We start from the raw sequence: 23,660 nt of genomic DNA, 5'->3' as shown, positions 1-23,660 counted from the left end.
ACACCTGTATTTTTTAAACAGTTCCCCAGGAAATTCTTATGTGAAGCCAGGTTTCAGAATCATTGTTCAGGCTACCTTACGTCTACCATAGCTCTTAGCGAACTATCTTGCAATTGTTTATTTACCCAGCTATTGATCTCCCTTACCAAACTGTGAGCTCTTTGAGACCCAGGACTGTGTCTTCTTCATCTTTTCATTTTGATCACCTAACACAGTACCTGGGAGTTGATAGAGCCTCAGGTATGGCATAAGGCCACAGAAAGTTAATTCCAAAGTCCCAGGTCTATTGACACCCTGTCTTGCGTCAGTATGATACCACTGGATCATACTGTAGTCCCTGAGATCTTCAGATCTTTTCTTTAATTAAGTTGTCATTAATTTCCTATCTCATGTCAATATGAGGAAAGTTGATTTGTTACAAAATACTTCATTACCTGTAGGAATCCCTTGTATGGTGTAATGAGTAAAGTAAGCCAACTAAGTAAAAATCTTCCGTCTCCCAAGGTCAATTTACATTTTTAAAGGTTGCTTTAAAGGCGGATTTTTTAAAATGTACTTTCAGACTGGAAAACTTTACATGAAATCATAGAATTTGGGCATTAGATGGAACTTTAAACAAGTATAAATCTCCATCACTTTACAGAAGAGGACACTGAAGTTCAGATATGTTGAAAGGGTGTCCAAAGTCCCACATGTTACTGCCCCACGGTAACAGTTAAGCTAATTACCAGAGCCTGGTATTATTACTGCCAATTCATACTCCAATTTAACTCATATCTTTCCTCTCTTGACCACAAAAATAACAGGCTCTGCAGTCCTGAGACAATTAGTTTCATGTTCTACCAACTGAGTTAGCTGAGTGTATAGTCCACGTTCTGTTTCAAGAAAGCCACATCTGTTCTCATCTAGGCCCTCTGTGCTTTAGCAGTCCTGAAAGATTTTCCAAGTCAGTTGGATTAGACAGAGCAATGAGAACAAAAATTAGGAAAATAAAATCTGATTGTACCACTGACTATCTGGAATACATCATTTAGTCACAAGGCCTTTGATTCCCCTTTTAAAAATTGGATTAAAAGAATACCATTCAAATGTTTTAAAATCATGGTTTTTGTTTGTTTTTACCATTGAAATGGGTTTAGATGAGTATCTGACCTTTTTTCCCATTTTTTTTTTTGTTAACCAAAGCATGAAATAAACAATTCACTTGCTAGCAGAGATGTATAACTTCTTAAAAAGTGAATCATTTGCCATCTCTAAAGTACTGAAATTGTATGTTCATTATTATTAGGCTTATCACCTTTCCCTCAAATGTTCCAAATCTTTCAATTTCTTCAAAGCACAAAACTGAAATATTATAGCCTTTTTTTCTACTGTCTTTAAGACTTCACATTGGATTCCGACTTTCACCTATATGGCAGTGCAAAGTTATCTGTTAGATTGGCTGGCTATGCCTGGGTGTCTGCATTTTGATAAGTCCAGAATATGGATCTCAGCTTTGTGGGTACAAATTTATTCGGTCAACTTACCCAGCAGATCAGAGACTCATTCAAGATACCCAAACTCCCAAGAGAATCACTGATAAATCCAATAGTAGTTTAAATTACAGGGAGGGCTGTTCCTTCCAATATGGTTGGAATATGTCTATATTTAGGACACTCCCATCTCAGAATCAAATTATTAGCAAAACTGAATTAGTAATCAGAAAATATTTATGGCACTGAAACATTACAATTTTATTTATACTCAATATTCCAGTTATGTTTCTCTCAGAATAAAATCACTGATACACTTGACTGTACTTGGGAGATACTTTTCAATTTTAAATTCAACTGAGGAAAACTTTATCCCATCAGTAAAACATTTAATAACCATAATCTTGGGTAGCACTATTTTTGTGGCTTATCTCATTTATTTTACCTTGACATTCTAGCTATTCAAAGAATATTTGCTAACATTTCACCCCCAAAAGTTGCTGTTTTGCAATGACCACAAAGTGATTTGTAATGTTTGTCATACTTCTTTCCTAAATGAAATAAGGCCAACAACAACAGTCTGCTATTTTCATCTTTAATCTAGAATTGCAGTCATCAAAGGGGACAAGGGACAGTATGCAACATTTCGCTTTACTCTTTTAGATCCAGGCAGAAAAATCCAGCTTTAATATTGTTTATGTGAACTCTGGCCAGGTTAGCTGGTGTCTCCTTTTATAGGCAGAGGCTTCTGCAAGCTGTTACATGGCAAGGCAAATTTCTAACAGCCCCTCTGGTACCTTGGGAGTAGCCTGCACTGCTAGCAATTCAAAGTCCCTATTGCCTTATATGTTCTGTATTTAGTCATCAAATATTAGGAAATGGGAAGGAAACAAGGTTCTGTGTTGGAAAGGGATTCACGCTCTGCACCCAATCAATCCCACAGCAGGTGATACACAGATAAATATGAAATGTAATTATTACATGGTAAAATGAGATTTTTCAGCACAACTGAAAAATCCATCATCTCTGCTTCCTTCACCAATTCATTTATGCTTTTAACATTTCAAACTTCTACTGCAGTTTCATTTTAAGCTAAACTACTGTATAAACATTCCTATCGACGATACTTCCTCCAATTATTAGTCAACCTGGGAGAAAATGAGGTTACTTAGGTTAACAAAATAATTTTTTGTTGCTTTTATAGAGACAAAACTATTTTTCTAGGTTAGTTGGGCTTTGATTATATGGAAACCAATTAATAATAATAATTATTGATTTTTTTTAAAAAGCTCACTTAAACTTAATCCATGTCAGTGGTTAAGTTTTGGATTATTTTTTCTTTGCTTTATTAAAAATATTTATTTATTTATTTATTTGGTTGGTTGCACTGGGTCTTAGTTGCGGCAGGAGGGCTTCTTAGTTGTGGCTCACGGGTTCCTTAGCTGTGGCACGTGGGCTCCTTAGTTGTGGCATGTGAACTCTTAGTTGCGGCATGCATGTAGGAGCTAACTCCCAGACAAGGGATCGAAGCTGGCCCCCCTGCACTGGGAGCACGGAGTCTTAACCACTGTGCCACCAAGGAAGTCCCAGGGACTATTTTTTCTTTACTTGTGTATACTGTATCCTAAAAACTGAAGACCTTGTAAACAGAGCCCTTTTAAGAAATTAAATAGTTTCTGGACACTTAATGTTACTTTTCCATTTAACAAATCTCATTCTCCTTTCCCTTATCCAATAATTCCTTCCTCTTCTAGCAAATACTGTCCTCCTCCTCTTTCGTCTACACTTTCTTTGAATTAAGGAGGGAGAAAAACCAGTGCTTTCTTTAGAAACAAAACTTTTTTGTTTCTGGTTTCCTTCTTTTATCAGGTAAGCAGCCATATAAATAAGTGGTGACCTTGTACATTTGTAAATTGTCAGGACACACAGGGAAGAGCTTCTCTAGCTTCTGAATATTAACATAAAACAATGTGGGTCGTATCAAATGTATAAATTAAAGCCCTCAGAAAAGATTAAAATCTATAGTAATGGTAGAGAGAGATAGGAGATTTTGTGTGTGTGTCTGTGTGGGGGGGTGTTATGCATTTATTTTCCCAACTGTTATGCTACTTCAGATGCCTTAATGGAAGTATCCAGCTTTTCAACTTTTTATCACCAGAAACAATTTTAAGTCTCAGTTGACATTTCAGTTTAAACCCTTTCTGACTAACTACTAATCTATCAAGGCACTAGCCTTACATATGGTACCCAGATGCATCCTCCCTTGATCTTTGTCTATTTGGTAGGGGTTCATCTGATCCGGATCCTCTGGGTGAACACATGACTGAGGCCAACCAATTAGAAAATGCTATTGCCTTTGCCTTAGTGCTTTGGGATGGAGACATGACCTAAATTTGTGGTTTTCAAGATTTTGGTCTCAGGACACCTTTACACTCTTAAAAATTATTGAGGACTCCAAAGAGCTTTTGTTTAAGTAGGTTATACCTATTGGTATTTACTATATTAAAATTTTTAAAATATGAGAATATACAAACACACATTCCATTAGCTATCAGAGTGATGACATCACTACACATCACGTAGCCTCTGGAAAATTCTACTGTATCTAATGAGAAAATGAGAGGGAAAAGGCACATAATGGCTTAGTATTACTATGAAAATACTTTTGACTTTGTAGACCCTCTGAAAAGATCTTGGAGTCTCCCGGTATCCCTAGATGGACTCGAAAACTACTCATCTAAATTATAGCTTACAGAAGCCAATACATGTCTGAACTTCCTAGCTGCGTGAGCCAATGAATTCTTTTAGGCTTAAACTAGCGTCAGTCACTTGCAACCAAAAACAGCCTCATTCATCTGGATTTCCAGTTGGGGACCTCAGAGGAAGAGAGTAAGTGTGAGGAAGAATACAAAAGACTGTGGCATAAAATTATTCAAGCAGCAATCTGGGCAGCAGAATATAATATCAAAAGCCCAAGGAAGGAAAAGTTCAATTAATTTTAATAAACATGGCAGACATCGGAAAACATTGTCCTAGTTGTTCCCAAATAAGTGTCATCAAACTCCATGAGAAATTGATGTGGCTCAGCTCCACTTTACTAAAAGATAACAAGGGTATCAGAACTAAAACCAAAATGTCAATTTCATTAGTAGGACTGACTAAATTTATCTTATTAGACTTTGGAAATTTCTAATTTTGAAAACTACTTCTGGGGGGAAAGCATGAGGCTATTTAGGTCAAAAATTTAAAATTTCCCCAGTATTCTCTATTCTATAGAGCTGTATTTTCTCTAAAAATGTGTCTAATTTCTAAATCTCAGCTTTTTATTTCTTTTGAAAAATTATTTATTTATTTTTGGCTGCATTGGGTCTTCGTTGCTGCGCACAGGCTTTCTCTAGTTACGTTGAGCGGGGGCTGCTCTTTGTTGTGGTGTGCAGGCTTCTCGTTGCAGTGGCTTCTCTTGTTGTGGAGCATGGGCTCTAGGCCTGTGGGCTTCAGTAGTTATGGCTCGCAGGCTCTAGAGCGCAGGCTTAGTAGTCATGGCGCAGGGGCTTAGTTGCTCCGCGGCACGTGGGATCTTCCCAGACCAGGAATCGAACCAGCGTCCCCAGCATTGGCAGGTAGATTCTTAACCACTGCGCAACCAGGGAAGTCCCTAAATCTAGCTTTTAGAGAAACTTCTGAACATTCTTTTCTAATGGGCTGAGTTTGTAATTTATATGTTTACACAGTAATGTAATCTATTACCACCTGTACTGGGTTGAATAGTGTCCCCTCAAATTTCACATCCACATAGAATCTTGGAATTTGGAAATAGGGTCTTTGGAGATGTGATTAGTTAAGATGAGGTCATAGTGGATTAATATGGGCCCCAAATCCAATGACTGGTATCATTATAAGAAGGGCAAGTAAAAATACACACAGGGAAGAAGGCCATGTGAAGACAAAGGCAAAGACTGAGTGATGCAACTGTAAGTCAAGGAACACCAAGAATGGCAGGCAACCACTGGAAGCTAGAAAGAGGCAAGGGAAGAATTCTTCTCAAGAGACTTTAGAGTGAGCATGGCTTTGCTGACACATTGATTTTAGATTTCTGGCCTCCAGAACCATGAGAGAATAAATTTCTGTTGTTTTAAGTCACTGAGTTTGTTGTACTTAGTTATGGCAGCCCTAGGAACTAATACCTTGCCTGATTCAGTCAGTCAAAAGTTCATCTTAACTCTATCACCCTTCCTTTGGGGAAAATACTATGTTAAAATCAACCAGAGCTTCACCTTACATCCAGTTTTTAAAAAATTGTGCTAACTACACCAAACAAAATTTACCATTTTAATCATTTTAAAGTGTACAATTCAGTGGCATTAAGCATATTCAAAATGTTGCTTGCACCCATTTGTAATCCACTCAGTTGTGGCTACTAGCCAATCGGGAAAGAGGCAAGAGTAGAATAAGCCTTAGTGGAAGAATAATGCATTACCAAATTTGTTCTTGCTTACGTCTAGTGCTAATGAGGAGCGTCTAACCCCAGAAAAGCCAGTAAACTTTTGCCTTATTTATATTGAAAGTGTGATTAACCACAGGAAAACTAAAGTACTAGGAGGACTAAATGTAAATATACCAGTACCAGAAAAACTCAACTGTCCTTCATTCAGTAATTCACTTCTACTGATAAACTTTCATCTTTATAATGAAAGTCATTATGGCAGCCAAGTGTTTACCCATCTTTTGTGTTCTCAGTGTAAACTCAATTTTCATTATTAATATCTCAGGAATGGAGAGAATAAATCCCTGGGCACTTCTAATGCTTTATATACAAACTCTGAACTTTTCCACTTTCTCCCCCCCCATATATGTTCCTGAGACGTTTATCAATCTTTGGAAATGCTACTCTCTTCCTACTTTCCAGAAAGTTTTCTTTGTTGTAACACTTGATTCCCAGATGAATTCTGAAGAAATGTCACATGGTGACAGGAGTTAAAAAGCATGTGGATACTGCAATATTCATTCAATAACCAGCAGTAAAACAAAAAGTCCCACTAGACAGCAAGGTCACTAGGCTTTTCCTGTGTAAATTTTCTTAGAGCTTCCTAAATTCAGCTAAGATGAATATACTTGAGGAAAATTGTTGAAAGACAAGCATCTATTATAATTGTCCAGTTTAATTCTATTAACATTACTTCTTTTCAGCAATTTTAGCAGGTTTAACAAACTAACCTCCATATACTTTAAAAGGCTTAATTCATCTTCACCCTTCCCAATTAAAATTTTTTTTATAAATTTATTTATTTTTGGCTGCATTGGGTCTTCGTTGCTGCGCGCGGGCTTTCTCTAGTTGCGGTGAGTGGGGGCTACTCTTCGTTGCGGTGCGTGGGCTTCTCACTGCGGTGACTTCTCGTTGCGGAGCACAGGCTTCAGTAGTTGCAGCATGCGGGCTTCAATAGCTGTGGCTCGCGGGCTCTAGAGCACAGGCTCAGTAGTTGTGGCGCACGGCCTTAGTTGCTCTGCGGCATGTGGGATCTTACCGGACCTGGGCCCGAACCCGTGTCCCCTGAATTGGCAGGCAGATTCTTAACCACTGCGCCATCAGGGAAGTCCCGAATGAAAATTTTAATGAATTTCACCATTGCTGATTTTATAGATACAGAAAGTCCTTTGTTTTCTGTTATTTGTGAAACAAAAGTGCCAGTTTCTTCCCATGAATAATAACGGAATATTCTCAATTGAAAGGGTGCTTATCTACCAGCTTATATAAACGATAAAGAAAAAGACCCCAATTCATTTACGTTTACAGAACCTATAGTGGGCAGAATTAGAATTTCTCTCTCTGAAAATTCAAGACATTTAAAAATCATTTCAAATTTGGGGGCGCTAGAGGGAATAAAGATAGAAAGGCAATGTAACCAACCATTTTCTCATCTTTAGTTTTTAATAAAGAAAACATACTTTTACATATATATCTCTCATTTGAAACTAGTTAAGAACCCATTGGCTCCCAGGCTCTATGGTGATAGATTATTATAGGAGGTGGGTTCATGATCTGGCTTCAATTTTAAATCCACTGTCAAAAATACTAGCAATACACATACTCAAAAGAAATTTTACTAATTAACTTTCTCCCACCTCAATTCCACCCATCATCTCCTTTGTACTCCCATTATTTAAAATGAAATACATAACAATGTGAATCTTCAGTTAGAGACTTAGTCCACGTTCTAGTTGGCACAATAAAACATAAACATCAAACTGAGATTTTAATTGTATACAAATGATTATACATTTTTTGACATTTTGCTTTTCATTTTTATGCTTCCCGGTTTTACCAAAGCTGAGAAAAAAAATACATATACATGTGTGTGTATATAATGTTTTTTATTCATTAGTTGAAAGGACTAGAAAGAAACTAAGAAACCCATGTGAAATAGCCACAGGTGATTCATATCACACTTTATGAAAGACACATGAAGGTAAGTGGCAACAAAAGCTATTTTCATGGTAACCTCATATCCCACAAATACTGAAATGAAAATTGCCACCACCGGGGTTCTATTACCAGGTTTGTGATTGTGGCTCCGGGGGGAGGTACATTCTCTAATCTCATTCTCTAAGATTGGTGCTTTTCACCTAAAAGCAGAGCCTTTAGCGAAGAAGCCTGATGCCACAAAACCATGCGACAGCGGGAGAAAGAGAAGCCAGCTATCTCTCCTCAAGATGCTCTGCCACAGGCTCCTAAGCTTCGCTAGTGAGGATCCTCCTGAAGGTACAGACTTGGACCTTGGACTTGGGAAATCCTACGGTAGGGCGGCAAGCGGGAAGATAAGGCAGGATAGGTATACCTCCTTCCTGCCAACCGCGGGCTGTCACAGCAGCTGCGGTTCTGCCACCCACGCAGCTTTCTAAGGCACCTCCAGGGTCCCTGGAGCCTTTCCTCTTCCCCTCGGGAGAGCTGCTTTGCCGCCCCAACAGCCGCCCGGAGTAGCTGACAAACGCCGGGCTCGGCAGGAGATTGCTTCTGTCTGGAGCTCGGCTGAGGCAGCCTTCACGTCTCGCGCGCACCCGCGTTCTCCCAACCAATCCCGCGCTACTCGCGCGCCCAGGAGCGTTCGCCGGTTCTGCTCGGGCTGCGCCGGCTCCTTCCCGCTCCCAGCACTCGGAACCGAGCTCTTACTCCTCCCCTCACTCGCCACGAGTTCCACGATTCGCGGTGTAGCTCCGCCCCTGTCCCCGAGTCCGCCCCCGCGACCTCCCGAGCTTGTGCTCTCCTTTCCCCTCAGTCTCCTGCCGTCCAGCGGCCCTGGGTCTCGCGCTCCGCAAAGCGACAGGAGTCTCTCTCGCCTCGTTCCTACGCCTCCGCGCGCTCCCCCTCAGCAGCCACCGCTTAACCCACCCGCAGCTCGCTGTCTCGGACCCGGACTCGGGGTCGCGCGCCCTGACTCCGCCTACTTCCCCCCTCGGACTCGCGCCCTCGGGGCCCGGCCTCTCACTCGCACAGGCCGCCGAGCGCTCGCCTCGCGCTTGCCTCGCGCTTCCCAGGCGCTCTCGCGCTTTCCGAGGCGAGCGCGCTCCCGGCCCGCGCGCTCCGGGCTCTGGCTTTTCCCGGCTCCCGTCAGTGCGGTGACTGCGCTGGGAAACATGGCGACCGAGGGAATGATCCTAACTAACCACGACCATCAAATCCGAGTCGGAGTCCTCACAGGTAACCGGGGGAGGAGGTCCAGGACCGCCGCGGCTGCTGTCCCCGGCTTGCCTCAGGCTTCTCGCCTGTGGTGACCCTTCTCTGTGGCCTCGGGAGGAGGGAAGGCTGAGGAAGGGGACTGGGGGGGGGGGCGGACGTTTTACAACCGTTGAGAACTGCTGGAGGTTGGGGTGTTCTCGCGGGGTCCCCCGGGAGCTGGGGCCGACCCCGTGGGATGTCGGGTCCCACTGCCTTTGCAGCCGAAGTCCTGGGCCCCTGGGGACAGAGGGGCCGGTGCGGCGGCCGCTGCGGGGCTCCTTGCTGCCAGCGCAGGCGGCGGGATCCCGGCTCCGCAGGCTGGAGCACGCCGCTCTCGGCTGGCCCGCGCGCTTCCTCCGCTACTGCTGGTCCCAGAGAGGGGGGAATCCCATTTCCACCCCCTTCCTCCTCTCCCTTCCCCCCACCCGGGCGGCCCCGCTCTGCTCTAGGCGTGCTTTCGCGGGGCACCGGCCGGAGCCGACACGGATGTTCGTTAGGCGAAACTCTGCTCCGCCTCCAGCTGCCCCTCGCGAGCCGGGAATCCCCTCAGCCACTCACGGGACACCCCTCGTCTCCCCCGGGAGGTGGGGGATCGGCTTGCACCCGGACCTCGGAAAGTGTTTGCATTCCTCCTTCCCAAGCAAAGGGCCCTCTGCCCGCCTCTTCGTTTTCTTAGAGGGACAGACTGTTATCTGCGGCCAGGGATCCAGCCCTTTTTACTTGAGAGGGAAGGAGTCCCCCACTCGGGCTCCTCTGTTCCCCTCTCTTCGGGGACCACCCCCCGCCCGGATGGTCCCGAGGCTTCTGAGGAGCGCACTTTTCCCGGGTCGCGTTTCCCTCCCTCGCGGAAGCCGTGTGTGCTCTGCATGTCTGATTCCGTTGCGCTGTATTTGGGTAACATCCCTCAGTTCGGCGACAGGCAGTTGCTGCAGGGCATGACTTCCGAGATGAATAGCAAGCCGATTTGTAGGGGTTTCTGCTGTGGTTCTGTAGTTGGTAAGGTTTCTGTGTAATTGAGTGGCGAGGTGGGGGTTAAAGAACTATATTTGGAACCTTAGGGCTTAGTTCGGAGTGAAGGAAATCCAGGACTTGCTGATTTCGGAAAAAGAAGCGAGGTAGACGGGAATCCTGGTGTTCTCCTCCCACCTCCCGCCCCCACAACACACACACACACACACACACACACACACACACACTTTTAAATTTTTTTCCCTTGTCAAATTCTGACAGGTTGAGACGGTGCTCCAGAAGGAACTGAATTGAATGAGACTTGCTTTTATTATTAGGTAGAAAAAAATCTCTCTTGGTAAGATAAAAAATGCAAAGCTTAATTTGGCTGCTGAGTTTTATGAAAAAGATTTCCATGGTACCCCTTCCTGTCTTTTAAGTAGCTGGGTCGCCTTTCTCTGATATTGTTTCCAGATGTTAATGGTGATTTATTGAATTTTCCTAATTGAAAGCCCCTGCGATAGAGAAACTAGTCTAAACCAGTTGCAGGGAAGGGACCCTCCCCCGCCCCCCCATTACAAGATGCGCTGTTCTTTTCTTTTGGTGCTGAAGTTCTTGCCTTGTGTGAAGATTCAGTTGTAACTCAGAAATCTTGGAGTTGACATTGCTGATTTTCAAAGAATCTAATTGCGGGGTGTAAAAGTATATGCCCTATATCAACCCTCAACTTGCACTTTAAATTCTAGCTGTGCTTTGAAAATTATTAGAGTAGTGAGAATGAAGCTTAATAGAAACCGAAGTATGTCAACTGTCCATGGAAATGAAAGGTCATAGATGTTTTAAAGTTAAACCATAGAGATTAAAAAAATTTTTTTACTTAAGCTTTCTATAATAGTTTTATTTAGTGAATCATCCCACCTGGGCTAAGTGACATTGTAGATAGCTGTTGTACAGAATGCTTTGAAAGATGCAGCCCTTATCTGTGTCTCTGCAGTCCAATAGGGATGACATTGGTATGCAAACAACTAAAGAAACAGTGTATGTCATCACTGTGCTAAAATTGTCTAAATAAATTACTTGTGTGATTGAGAGCTAAATATAAAAGGTATTCCATACTCGGATTAGGAGCAAATGTGATTACCTGAAGGGATAATTTGGTACATTTAGCAGGGCTAAGAAGAAACTGACATTTTAAAGGGGAGTTGAAAGTCAGTGGCAACCTTATAAATGAATATGTTGCTGAGAGTGAGGCTCTTGCAGAAAAAAAAAATGTAATGCAAAGGCCCTGGAATGCCCAGGTAGGATAGGTAGGTGGCACGAGCAGAATGTCAATGAGAGAAGATAACTTTGGCAGTGGAATTAAAGACAATCTAGGGAAACTATCTCATGAGAATGAGGTACAGTAGTTTAGGGGGAGAAGTCTAGGGTCAGGAATAAGGATATAGGTGAAGGAATGAAAAGGAAGTTGCAACAGAGAAGTGGTAACAGAGGACAATAGAATTTGGTGATAAAATGGATATTTGAAGTCAGAAATAACTGAGAGGTTTCTACTTAAAGTTAGTGATATAAGTATTGTCTGCTATGATAGAGCCTGGAAATGTGGAGAAGAATCATAGGAAAGAGCACCAGTCCCCAGTCTGAATAGTGGATTTTACTACAAACAACTTAATATTTATGGTCTTAACATTCCATGTGATTTTGTACACACAAAGAAGACCTACAGAAATAAAGCCATGTTGCACAATTTTGTCTTGTAGAACTTTCAAGTACTGCAGTTGTACTATGTAAAATTATTCTTTACTGAACTTAAGTACTGTGATTTCATACTTAAGAAAATTGAATTTGAGGCCACACCTAAAACCTTGATTTTGTGAGTTATAATTTGTGGCTTTCTTAAAAGTGGAAGGCTTGTTTTATAAAATATCCTCTCCATGTTTCATAATAGTGATTTTAAGTATTTTATCTAAGTCTGTTTTACAGAGGTTTTAGAGGAAAACTTAGAGGTTTTAGAGGTTTTACATATTTTAGAGGAAATGCACACATTTTACAATATGTTAGTATTTTGGTAAATTGTGTTGTCATTTCTAAAATCTTTGATTTCTTTGTGACATCTTTGATTATGTCTTGAAAGATAGATTTTATACCACTTTGAAACTTTTCATCTTCTAGGTGTTTTTGTAATCTTTATCTCAGCTGTGAATTTGGCAAATGTGGTACGCAGTCTATTGAAACCGTAAAAAATGAATTAACTGTTAGAATTTTGAAAGAATATGGTAGGAAAATATTTAGCAAAGGCATTTCTTTTTTGTATTACTATCTTGAATCATTCAGAACTTGGAAATCAGAGTATGATACTTAATGTAATATGGATATTTTAGCTATATTATCGTTTTGTTCAGGAAAATGGAAACATTTACATAGATTTTCATGGAAACGTTTTATGTTGAAGATTATCGTCCATCTCTAAAAACAATACCTTGGTTAGTAACTGTTTTATGTTGATTTGTTAGAAATGAAAGTTACATGGTCTTTAGTGATCTAAGCTCTAGGTTTTTTTTTTTTAAGAAGATGTTGAGGGGTAGGAGTTTATTAATTAATTTATTTACTTTTGCTGTGTTGCGTCTTCGTTTCTGTGCGAGGGCTTTCTCTAGTTGTGGCAAGTGGGGGCCACTCTTCATCGCGGTGCGCGGGCCTCTCACTATCGCGGCCTCTCTTGTTGCGGAGCACAGGCTCCAGACGAGCAGGCTCAGTAGTTGTGGCTCACGGGCCTAGTTGCTCCGCGGCATGTGGGATCCTCCCATACCAGGGCTCGAACCCGTGTTCCCTGCATTAGCAGGCAGATTCTCAACCACTGCGCCACCAGGGAAAGCCTTAAGCTCTAGTTTTTAATGCATCTGTATCTAATGTTCTTTACTTCTATTACTATTTTTTTTTTTTTTTTTTTGTGGTACGCGGGCTTCTCACTGTTGTGGCCTCTCCCGTTGCGGAGCACAGGCTCCGGACGCGCAGGCTCAGCGGCCATGGCTTATGGGCCCAGCCGCTCCGCGGCATGTGGGATCTTCCCGGACTGAAGCACGAACCCGTGTCCCCTGCATCGGCAGGCGGACTCTCAACCACTGCGCCACCAGGGAAGCCCTATTACTATTTTTAACAGACTAAAGACAATGTGATGAATAACATGAGGCAAATAAACAAATATCTGTTGCTTTGAAACTAGAAAGAAGATGTGGGGCAGATGTAGGAATTTTTATTATTTTTTTACAACTTCAGTAGTAATTATACTTAAAGTCTTAACAGGTACACAGCAGGCTCACTGTATCAAATGTGTCATTTTTCACCTGTTTTTGTCTATTTCTAAAGAAGCTGTTTATCAAGGGAGCACACTACTTCTACCACTATAAGTTCCATGGAAACATCAGGAAAATAATCAATACATATATGTTTGTGATACAGAGTGGGATAGATTATGTTTCGTTGGTTATTAAATATCATATTAGCTAACCACTGCTAATGTTTGGTATACCAAAGCACTTAGCTAAAGATGATAATCCATTACCTAAATATTCACTAACAGTGGCATGGATGAGAAAAAGATACAAATTTTTAGGAAAGGGCATTTTAAAATCATGTTTTTGCTCTAGTAATTTACATTTTATTGCACTAAATTGTAGATTTGTAATCAGGAAGAGTTATTAGACATATATAAAACTAGGTAATAAAGATTGGATAAAAGACTAATTGTAAACTAGAAAGCAAAAATATTAGTTACATGTAGGGAGTATTTCAGTCATTTATAAATAAAGCCATTCAAAATATTAAAAAAACAAGTTCTAAGCTAAGGAGGTAATAATCATTTGACTCTGGAATTGTTCAGTTGTTTATTTCATTCCTCATGCTTATCCTTGTGCATTATGTGTGTCAATATTATTTTCTGAAAAGCCCATTTATTGATAAAGATATATAGATATATCTTTTGAGAATAGATGTTGTCATTAAGTAAGGCAAATCACTATTGCAAACAAAACCTATATCCTGTGAAATGGAATTGTGTGTACTGGCAAACATACCAATATTGATCTATATGACTGTTATTAAAAAGAAGCCTATTTCTCAAACTAGGTCGTTCTTTCATGAATTTTTGGTTGGAAGCAGTGTATTAGTGATTAAAGTAAGAAATCATTACATTAACTTCTATTGAATACATTTAATACTATCACCACTGACCAAAGACTTTATAAACTAGTAGTATGTAAACATAGTTAAGAGTTTTAACTATATTCAAGGTACATATGACTGTTTGACTTTAAGGTATGTCGTGGAGAATCAGCAGTATGTTATTGGGGAGGAAATGATGAATGAATCTGTTTTTCTCTTACTGGTGAGAGATTCCTGGTTAAGATGAATAGGGTGCTTTTTTGATACAGTGAGTAAAATAGATAAAGTCTATACTTTGCACCTGTAAATAGGATTGAAGAACTAAGCATATTTGGAATGTGAGATGTTAAAAAAAAATCCTAAAAAAAAAATTAAACCACAAGGGGTTTCTTCCTTCACCTCTGGGCAGAGAAGATGAATACCAAGGAAGAAGAAAAGATTATTTAACCTGTTTAAAAGTAGTTGGATCTCTCAGTGCTTTGTGACCACCTGGAGGGGTGGGATAGGGAGGGTGGGAGGGAGATGCAAGAGGGAGGAGATATGGGGATATATGGATATGTATAGCTGATTCACTTTGTTATAAAGCAGAAACGTAACAAATGATTGTAAAGCAATTATACTCTAATAAAGATGTTAAAAATAAAAAGTAATTGGATCTGTATTTAATATGAGTAACATGAAACCTTACTTAATTTTTGAGTGACCTCCCCGAAAAGCAGATGTCTAATGAGGTATTGTGATGTAGAAATTCCATCCAGGTTGTTTAGTGAGTTCATAAGTGAGTTTGTACTTAATTGATTTAAACTAAGTAAGTAGAACTTCTTGAATGTATTGTAATTAAAATAAACAACTCCAACAACTTTTACAATAGTTTTGCCAGTACGTATACATTTTGAAAGAATGGAATTAAATTTACTATGCTTTCAAAAATGTCCTGATTTGACAAATAAAGGAGCAGGTGGAAGGAACTTTACGCAATTTGTGCCCTGCTTCTCAAGTTGGGTTACATGACATTGTGTTTAAGGGATACTCTAAGGATTCTAAGCCTTAGAATCTAAGCTATGGGAACAAACATAATAATTCTTGAAGTATCAATTTTACTTAGAGTATATAATTTAAACCACTTTAATATTACAGTAAGCATGAGTAAATTAGGCATGAATATAGAATTGTAAAGGAGCTTTTAGACAAAATCAAACTTCAAAGAAATTTCAAGTGAACCCATTGTATAACTACAGACCTCATTGTTCTTCTGTTATTGGTACTTTGGTGAGAAAAAATTAAGGAGCACAGGGCCACAGAAAGAACTCTAGAAGACTCTATCTAATGCTAGTTTGGCCAGTAACGTCCTGTAACTTTGAGCAGTATTATTTAACTCTTTCTCTCAGCTTTTCTCACCACTAGCATGAAGGAGGCTCATATGGCAATATAGGTTTCTATCCTTTAGTATCTTGACCAGCCAGAAAGAGAAATATAGGATATCAGGCTTAGGTGTTTTTTTTTTTTTTGGCTTTATAATGGGAATGATTATGGGGAGGGGTAGATTATACATTAAAAATGCAAGAGGAGGGCTTCTTTGGTGGCGCAGTGGTTGAGAGTCCGCCTGCCGATGCAGGGGACACGGGTTCGTGCCCCGGTCCGGGAAGATCCCACATGCTGCGGAGCGGCTGGGCCCGTGAGCCATGGCCGCTGAGCCTGCGCGTCCGGAGCCTGTGCTCCGCAATGGGAGAGGCCACAACAGTGAGAGGCCCGCGAACCGCAAAAAAAAAAAGAGGATAAGAAATGGAAGAAAGGATGAAAAATTTCAGCGATTAGGTCCAGTCAGTATAAACCGAAGGGAAACTATTTAGATTTTTTTTTCATTTAGAAATTTTTGTGGTATTAATCACAAAATTAACAGTAGTTTCAGTTTTATACTTAATTTCAGACTCAGCTCACACTTCATTTCCACAACAAAATCTTTCCTGGGAATTATTCTCTACAATGATGTCTTTCTTTTCCTTTAGTGTTTATAAATGTTGCTACATCCTGTAATCATGTACATGTGGGAGACTGCAAGATGTAGTTTAAAGAAAAAAAAAAAGACTTTGGAGTTAGACTTGTATTTCAGATCTCAGATCCTGATATGCCCTTTATTTTCGAAAGTCATTTAACCTCTATGAATTTCAATTTCCTTCTCCAAAATGAAGATGGCAAAGCTTACTTCACAGAGTTGTTAAGAACTGAGGGGACTTCCAGTGGTTAAGAATCCGCCTTCCAGTGCAGGGAACACAGGTTCGATCCCTGGTCGGGCAACTAAGATCCCACATGCCCTGCAGCTCTAGAGCCGGCACACCACAACTAGAGAGCCCACGCGCCGCAACTGAGACCTGACGCAGCCAAATAAATAAATATTAAAACAAAAAACAAACAAAAAAACCAACAACAACAAAAAAAACGGGACTTCCCTGGTGGTGCAGTGGTTAAGACTCTGTGCTCCCAATGCAGAGAGCCCAGGTTCGATCCCTGATAGGGAACTAGATCTCACATGCATGCCACAGCTAAAAGTTCGCATGCCACAACTAAGGAGCCCATGCGCCACAATTAAGGAGCTGGCGAGCCGCAACTAAGGAGCCGACCTGCCACAACTAAGGAGCCCACCTGCTGCAACTAAGACCCGGTGCAACCAAATAAATAAATAAATTAAAAAAATAACTGAAATAATGTATGTGAAAATGCCTACCATGTATGTCTAACTTGGATTATACAGTTGACTCTTGAACAGTGGGGTGGTGGGGGGAGTAGGGTTGCCAACCCCCTGTCCCCCACCCCCCACAGTCCAAAACCCGAGTTTAACTTTGTAATTGGTCCTCCATAGCTGTGATTCTCCCCTATCCAAGGTTCCTTATATGTTGATTCAACCAACCTTGGATTGTGTAGTACTATAGTACTTACTGAAAAAAATCCTGGGTGAAAGTGGACCCGTACAGTTCAAACTCCTCTGGTTCAAGGGTTAACTGTATACTCAATAATCTTCGTTTCCTCTTCATATGCTGTTTTGGCATATTTTGCTAATAGCTTCATATATAAGCATCTTCTTTAAAGTAGATAAAGTTCTTGAAACAGGTGTTCTTCACTTCTTCTGTGCCTTTCTGTCATAGTACCTATTAATGAAGTATTTGCATAGAAGATGTTTAAAAAAAATTGGATGGTGTGACATTTAGTAGTTTAGGAAGCAGCTACTGAGAAACATTTAGATAAACTAGAACTTCGCAATTATTACTAAAAAGACAGTTCAGGGTAGATGGAGTGGGGTTTAGTATTTTTCTGTATATTTATTACTGGTAATAGGTTGATATCAATGATGTCTATTTGAGATATTTTATACTATCAAATTTAATATTTTATATATATTTTTTATATTTCCCTTATGTATTTCTTTATGTATTTTCTTATCTATTTTCTAATTAATTTGTATATGTATTCTTAGTTGATGGGCATAATTTGTATGAGGATTATTTTAGAGTAATTTTTTAAACTGTCATCTTAAAAAATGAAAAATTGAAATTATAGGTAAACTATTCTGAAAATGCTGAAGGTTATTTTGAAGGTTAATTCTGAAGGTCAAAGTAGCATAAAATATGAGTCAAAAGTTCTACATCTTCTACTTTCAAGACACTTAACCACATTTTACCTCAGTTTCCTTAGCGTTGAATGGAGGAAATTATGCTTACCTTACATAGTTAATGTGAGGGAGAAAGGAAATAATGTTTTCAATAATCAACACCTACTGTGTGCCAGGCTCTGTGCTAAAGTGAGGGATACAATAGTGAATAAAACAGACACAGTCCTTATCCTCTTGGAGCTTGTATTTTAGCACTAACATGAACACACTGTTTAGTCAAGTTAGATGTTGACAAATCATGCTTCGTTTATGTTGCATTTCAAGGAATAAAGTGCTTCTATATTTTATTTTTGTTGTAGATAAGTATAAGCACCAAAACCGTTTTCACGTTAAGCCATTTTTGACACAGATTTTTAAACCATTACACATTTCCTGCTTTCTAAGATAGAAAATATTGAACATAATTTAATTATTTTATTCAGGTTTAAGTAATTATAGCTAACATCTGTCGAGTTCATATGTATACATACATATATATGGCATAAATATGTTCTATTTGTGCTTAGCACTTTGCCCATGTTATTTTATCCTTACAACCTTTATAAGGTAATATATTATTCCGTTTACACCGCCTGAGAAGTAGGTAGCTTGCTCAAGATTACACCAGTGGCCTCGCCAGAATTCGATCACAGGTCTGACTGCACTCTGAGCAATTACATTTCTATATTCTGTTCTGAATATCTTTTATTGTGGAGTGTGGTAGTATAGTTCTCTATAGTGTTTTCTTTTCAGTTGTGACTTTACACACTTGTTCCCTTCCCCGCTTCTAGTTTCTAATCTACTGGAGCTGCCTTTTTGTGGCAGTCAGTGGCAGACTACAGGCCATAACTGACCAGTACACATGTTCATTAGGCCCATACTGTGTCTTTACAAAAAAGTATGTTTCTAACATTAAAAAATGACATTTTATATTAACCCGTACTTTTAGCTTTTTAAGATTCAGGAACACTGCAACCTCTTTCCCACAGGACAGTAGTTGATTAGAGTGGTTTGAGATAGGGCATGTATTCTCCAGTTTGCCACGATTCCCACTTAACCTATTTGTTATCTGCCTCACCTCATAGGTATTTGAGTTTGTGATCTTTGCTCATACATATTCTTCTTTTAACATCATATCTTGGGCAACTTTTCATATTAATGAAAATGATAATACAGAGTTTATCATGAGCTTACCAAGTGTGAAATAATTTTCTAGAGCCTGCCATAGAACCTATTAATTTATTTAATCCTCATAATAGTATCACCATTTTACTTTTGAAGAAATTGTAGCAGAGAGAGATTAAGTAATTTGCTCAAATTACTGCAGTAAGAAGCCAAGCTGATAAAAGGCCAAACTGTAAGTTGAACCCATGTAGTCTGTTACTAGAGTGTAAGCTCTTAACCACTACATTATACTCCTTGGCATTTAATAATTAATTCATATAGATACACATCTTTCTTTGTAATGGCTCTATTGTATTGCATCATAAGTTATGCTATATTTAGTCCGTCCTCAATTGATGTCCATAGCGGTTTCTTATTTTTCATGTGACAAATGTTGCAGATAATAACATTGTACATTTATTATTGCATATTTGTGAGTTTTTAAAAAAATATAAGTTAAATTACTATAAGTAGAATTTTGGGGTCAACAGTATCTGCGTTTAAAATTTTTGATAGAAATTACACCCTTTTTGGAAGACAAGTTTGTACTAATTGTAATTAGTATTCTCACTTTCATTTGGTATTATCTTTACGAGTTCTTTTGAGATACAACTGTTTCTTGAGTTATATACGTGGATTAGATTGCAGACGACAGATACCCAGCTCACAATTACCTTAAGTGAAAGGGGGAATTTATTAATTTACATAGAGTATAGAGGAGGAACTGACTTTAGATACTCAAGCAGTGTGTCCAGGGGATTACTGTAATGATGGACACTTATTCTCCGTTTTAGTGCTTTGATTTTTCAGTTTGTTGCATGCTGACTTCCTTCATGTAGCCAGAATTGGGGCAGGGAGGGTGCAGGTTAGGAGATTATAGTAATAGGCAGTCAGGTTTTCCGTACCCAACTAGTGAATCCAGAGGAGAGATTTTCTTTTTCATGGCATTTGTATATAAAATTCCAGGTTGCTTCTTCACCTGGCTTGGCTCACAGGTCCATCTTTGGGCCAATCATTGTGACTAGGAAAGTGAGGACTATGATTGGCCAGGTCTGTATTTCATGTCTGTTTTGGGATTGGGACACTAAATAGGCAGCGTCACCAGAATCACACGCAGAAGGGGATAGGGAAGCCTTCAAAAGAAGAGGGGTTTCTGCCACTAGAAGGGCAGAATTTAGAGGTTTTCTTAAGTCTTTATTATGCCTTTTTTGCTTTCTTAATTTCCCCCCTAAGAGTATAGTTTATGTGCCCTATTTCCTTTCTCCTGCTTCTTCCATGAAAGTGGTCCTCTGGCAGATAGTTCTAATTGGAACTGGAACAAGTTAATGTGTGAGAACTAGTGGGTTAAACTCAGGGCCCCCTAATATCAACAGTGGTTAGTTTATCAGGAGCACTCACAATGACTGACTTCCACTTTTTCATATACTGCATAAGTGTGGTTATTTAAGGACATTTTAGAACAGTAGTATGCATGTAATAGAGTAAGATTTTACTAGTTTTTACAGTAGTTCTTTTATGTTGCTTTATTTAAATTTTTGATCAGCTATGAGTCTTTTTTTAATAAGTTAATTAATTAATTTTTATTTTTGCCTGCCCTGTGTCCTCGTTGCTGTGCGCGGGTCCTTTCTAGTTGCGGCGAGTGGGGGCCGCTCTTTGCTTTGGTGGGCAGGCTTCTCATTGCAGTGGCCTCTCTTGCTGCAGAGCACAGGCTCTAGGCTTGCGGGCTTTAGTAGTCCTAGTGCAGGGGCCCAGTAGCTGTGGCTCATGGGCTCTAGAGCTCAGGGTCAGTAGTTGTGGTGCACGGGCTTAGTTGCTCCACGGGACGTGGGATCCTCCCAGACCAGGACTCGAACCTGTGTCTCCCGCATTGGCAGGCAGATTCCTAACCACTGCGCCACCAGGGAAGTCCCTAGCTATGAGTCTTTAGTCTTTTTTTTCCTACAAACGATCGCTCCCAGTATTTCCTAAGTTTTGTTCCTAAGTTTAGCACTTCTCAGGGAAATGTTATAATAGGTATGATGTTAAGAGATTTTTATGTGGTCAAATAAATTTGGAAAGTGGTATATAATGTATCTCTCCTTATGGAGATTAACAGTATACTAGAGCATATTAACATATTAAAAATGTGAATAGTGTTACAGTTGTGGAGCCTGTTGAACTTTATTTAGTTTAGTGTTTCCAAAACTTTTTGAGAATGGAACAGTTTTTCAAGACATACCAGAATTGTGTTCAACACTTCTTTGGGAAATAGTGGTCTTTCCCCTGCAAATGATATTTTGGAAGTCTATATAACACCTTTATATTCTTTTAGCTTCTTTTTTAAAAATTAATTTATTTTATTTTTGGCTGTGTCGGGTCTTCGTTTCTGTGCGAGGGCTTTCTGTAGTTGCGGCGAGCGGGGGCCGCTCTTCATCGCGGTGTGCGGGCCTCTCACTATCGCAGCCTCTCTTGTTGCAGAGCACAAGCTCCAGACGCGCAGGCTCAGTAGTTGTGGCTCACGGGCCTAGTTGCTCCGCGGCATGTGGGATCTTCTCAGACCAGGGCTCGAACCCGTGTCCCCTGCATTGGCAGGCAGATTCTCAACCACTACGCCACCAGGGAAGCCTCTTTTAGCTTTTTGCTGTAGAAATAGTGGTTTCCTACAGTAATCTCTACTATGAAAATTAATTCTTTTTTTCTGGATTTGCCTTTAAAGTATATATATGTATATATACTTTAAAATGTAAATATATTTTTTTGTTTTGTTTTGTTTTCCCAGTTATCACCTCTGACTTTTTTTTCTTTTTCTTTCCACATTAAAAGATTGGCTGACTATATTATCTTATTCAGAAAATCTATGATAGCGAAGACCAGTCTTGATTCTGTTACTACTATATGGGGAAAGAACCCTGGAATAAGTTCTATTTTGGATTTTTCCAGTGAGCATTTGGTATCGTTATTTGTAAAATGTAAAGATGAAGAGATGCTTTCTAAAATCTCCTTCAGCTCTAAAAACTTAATAATCCCAATCTCAGAAACATACATACCTCATGTTTACCATTCTCTCATTGCTTGTATTCACGTTCTACAACCTGTTACTGACAGCAAAATTATTGATTTGAAATGTCTTCCTTGCTTCAAACAGGAAAAACTGCTAGAAAACACTGACATTCATACCAAGTGTAAATGGAAATAATGTCTGTAACTTCCATTGCAAAATTTGTGCAGTTTTATTTCATTCACTATCACATGCTGCAGAGTTCAAATTGCAAAATGTTTAAGATTTAGAATAAGAATTACACACATGTAAGTGTAATAACTGATTCACACAATCAAGCTTAGAAGAATAATAGAGATTTAGAGGTTTCAAGGTATTACCTTTTTCTTTTTAAATTTAAATTGTAGTGATATACCAGAGACCTGGAAAGCAAAAATTAGTATTCTCCCCAAATACTATGATTGTTTTGCTATTAAATATTTAAAATGAAGCTATTGTAAAAATAAGACATATACCTTCATGAACAATATTATGTTTTAGGTTCACACAGATATTCAGAATAGTAGGTAGGCTGTGGATTAGACCACCTGGGTTTATACCTGAGTTAAGTGTAGGTTTTAGAGTTACTTAACTTCTCCAAGCTTCAATTTTCTCATCCACGAAATGGGGAAAAATCCATTGCCTGCCTTAGAGGGTTGTTTTGATAAGTGAAATAATAAATGTAAATGTTGAGTGAATGTGCCCACATAATAAATATTCATTAAGTGTTTGTTATATATTGTAATAATTTGAATCTAATTACCTTTACAAAGATGATAACAGAAAGCAACCAATATAACTTTTAGATATCTGACCCAATCATGGTTTATTTCCATGCTGTTTTTCTCTTTTATTGTATCTTATTTTAGGAGCATCATTAAGGAACAATACTGTACTGGGGTTTTGCTTGATCTAAATTCTTATTTTCTAGCTTAATTCTGGTGTTGTTAGAGTCAGAAGATGCTGTTTGTAGTGTAGTAACTAAGGACAAGAATTTGAGATTTTTGAGGCGTAGGTTTAAAGTAACGTATATATGGGAAACTGCTTCTGATATTCTCTAGGGCTTGTTAAGATCTGTAGAGAAAACTGCCTCTACATACAGATATGTAGGTATTATAGTTATGGAATACTTTACTATAGTTAAGAAAGTGGAAAAGTTTTAAGTGTTATACAAATGGTGCAGTAATACAGGGTGGTAAAGTGATAGCAAAATGAAACTATTTACATCGATAATTGTTGATTTGTAGAAAAGAGAGTTTTAATTGACATATGAGGAAAATAGTAAATCCCAGGGACAGTGAGCCAAGGCTTAGACCTTCTGTTTGGGTTGACTTGGGGCATAAGACAAATGAATATTATATATAAAAGGAGAGAGATACTTTATAAAATCAGGTACCAAAAGAAAATCTATAGAATTTAAAGCATTGCCAAAGATGATTTTGGGCAGGAAGGTTTGAGAATAATTGACTTAGGTCAGTATTGGACTTGGAATTTTCCGGTTTTCCTCTGCAGATGGGTCTATGAAGCATTATTAATTTAAAAAAATTGTCA

General features: G+C 39.3%; 1 protein-coding gene across 12 annotated transcripts in view; it reads left to right on the top strand.

Moving 5' to 3' along the window:
- The first annotated feature begins 8,564 nt into the window (after positions 1–8,564).
- GPHN (gephyrin) overlaps positions 8,565–23,660 on the top strand; it is a 626,350-nt gene continuing 611,254 nt past the window's right edge. For 3 of the 12 annotated variants that reach the window (XM_067732944.1, XM_067732926.1, XM_067732919.1), the window contains exon 1: positions 8,567–9,165. In XM_067732944.1, coding sequence (XP_067589045.1) covers positions 9,102–9,165 — 64 coding nt within the window. In that variant the 5' untranslated portion in view covers positions 8,567–9,101. Of the gene's footprint in view, positions 9,166–23,660 lie in introns of all 12 variants that reach the window. The other 9 variants (XM_067732974.1, XM_067732949.1, XM_067732982.1 and 6 more) reach the window with 5 other exon arrangements.

This window comes from Pseudorca crassidens, chromosome 1, assembly GCF_039906515.1.
Source record: "Pseudorca crassidens isolate mPseCra1 chromosome 1, mPseCra1.hap1, whole genome shotgun sequence".
Lineage (NCBI taxonomy): Eukaryota > Metazoa > Chordata > Mammalia > Artiodactyla > Delphinidae > Pseudorca > Pseudorca crassidens.
Note: the sequence above shows the minus strand (reverse complement) of the source record. Positions and strands in the feature narration are given on the sequence as shown.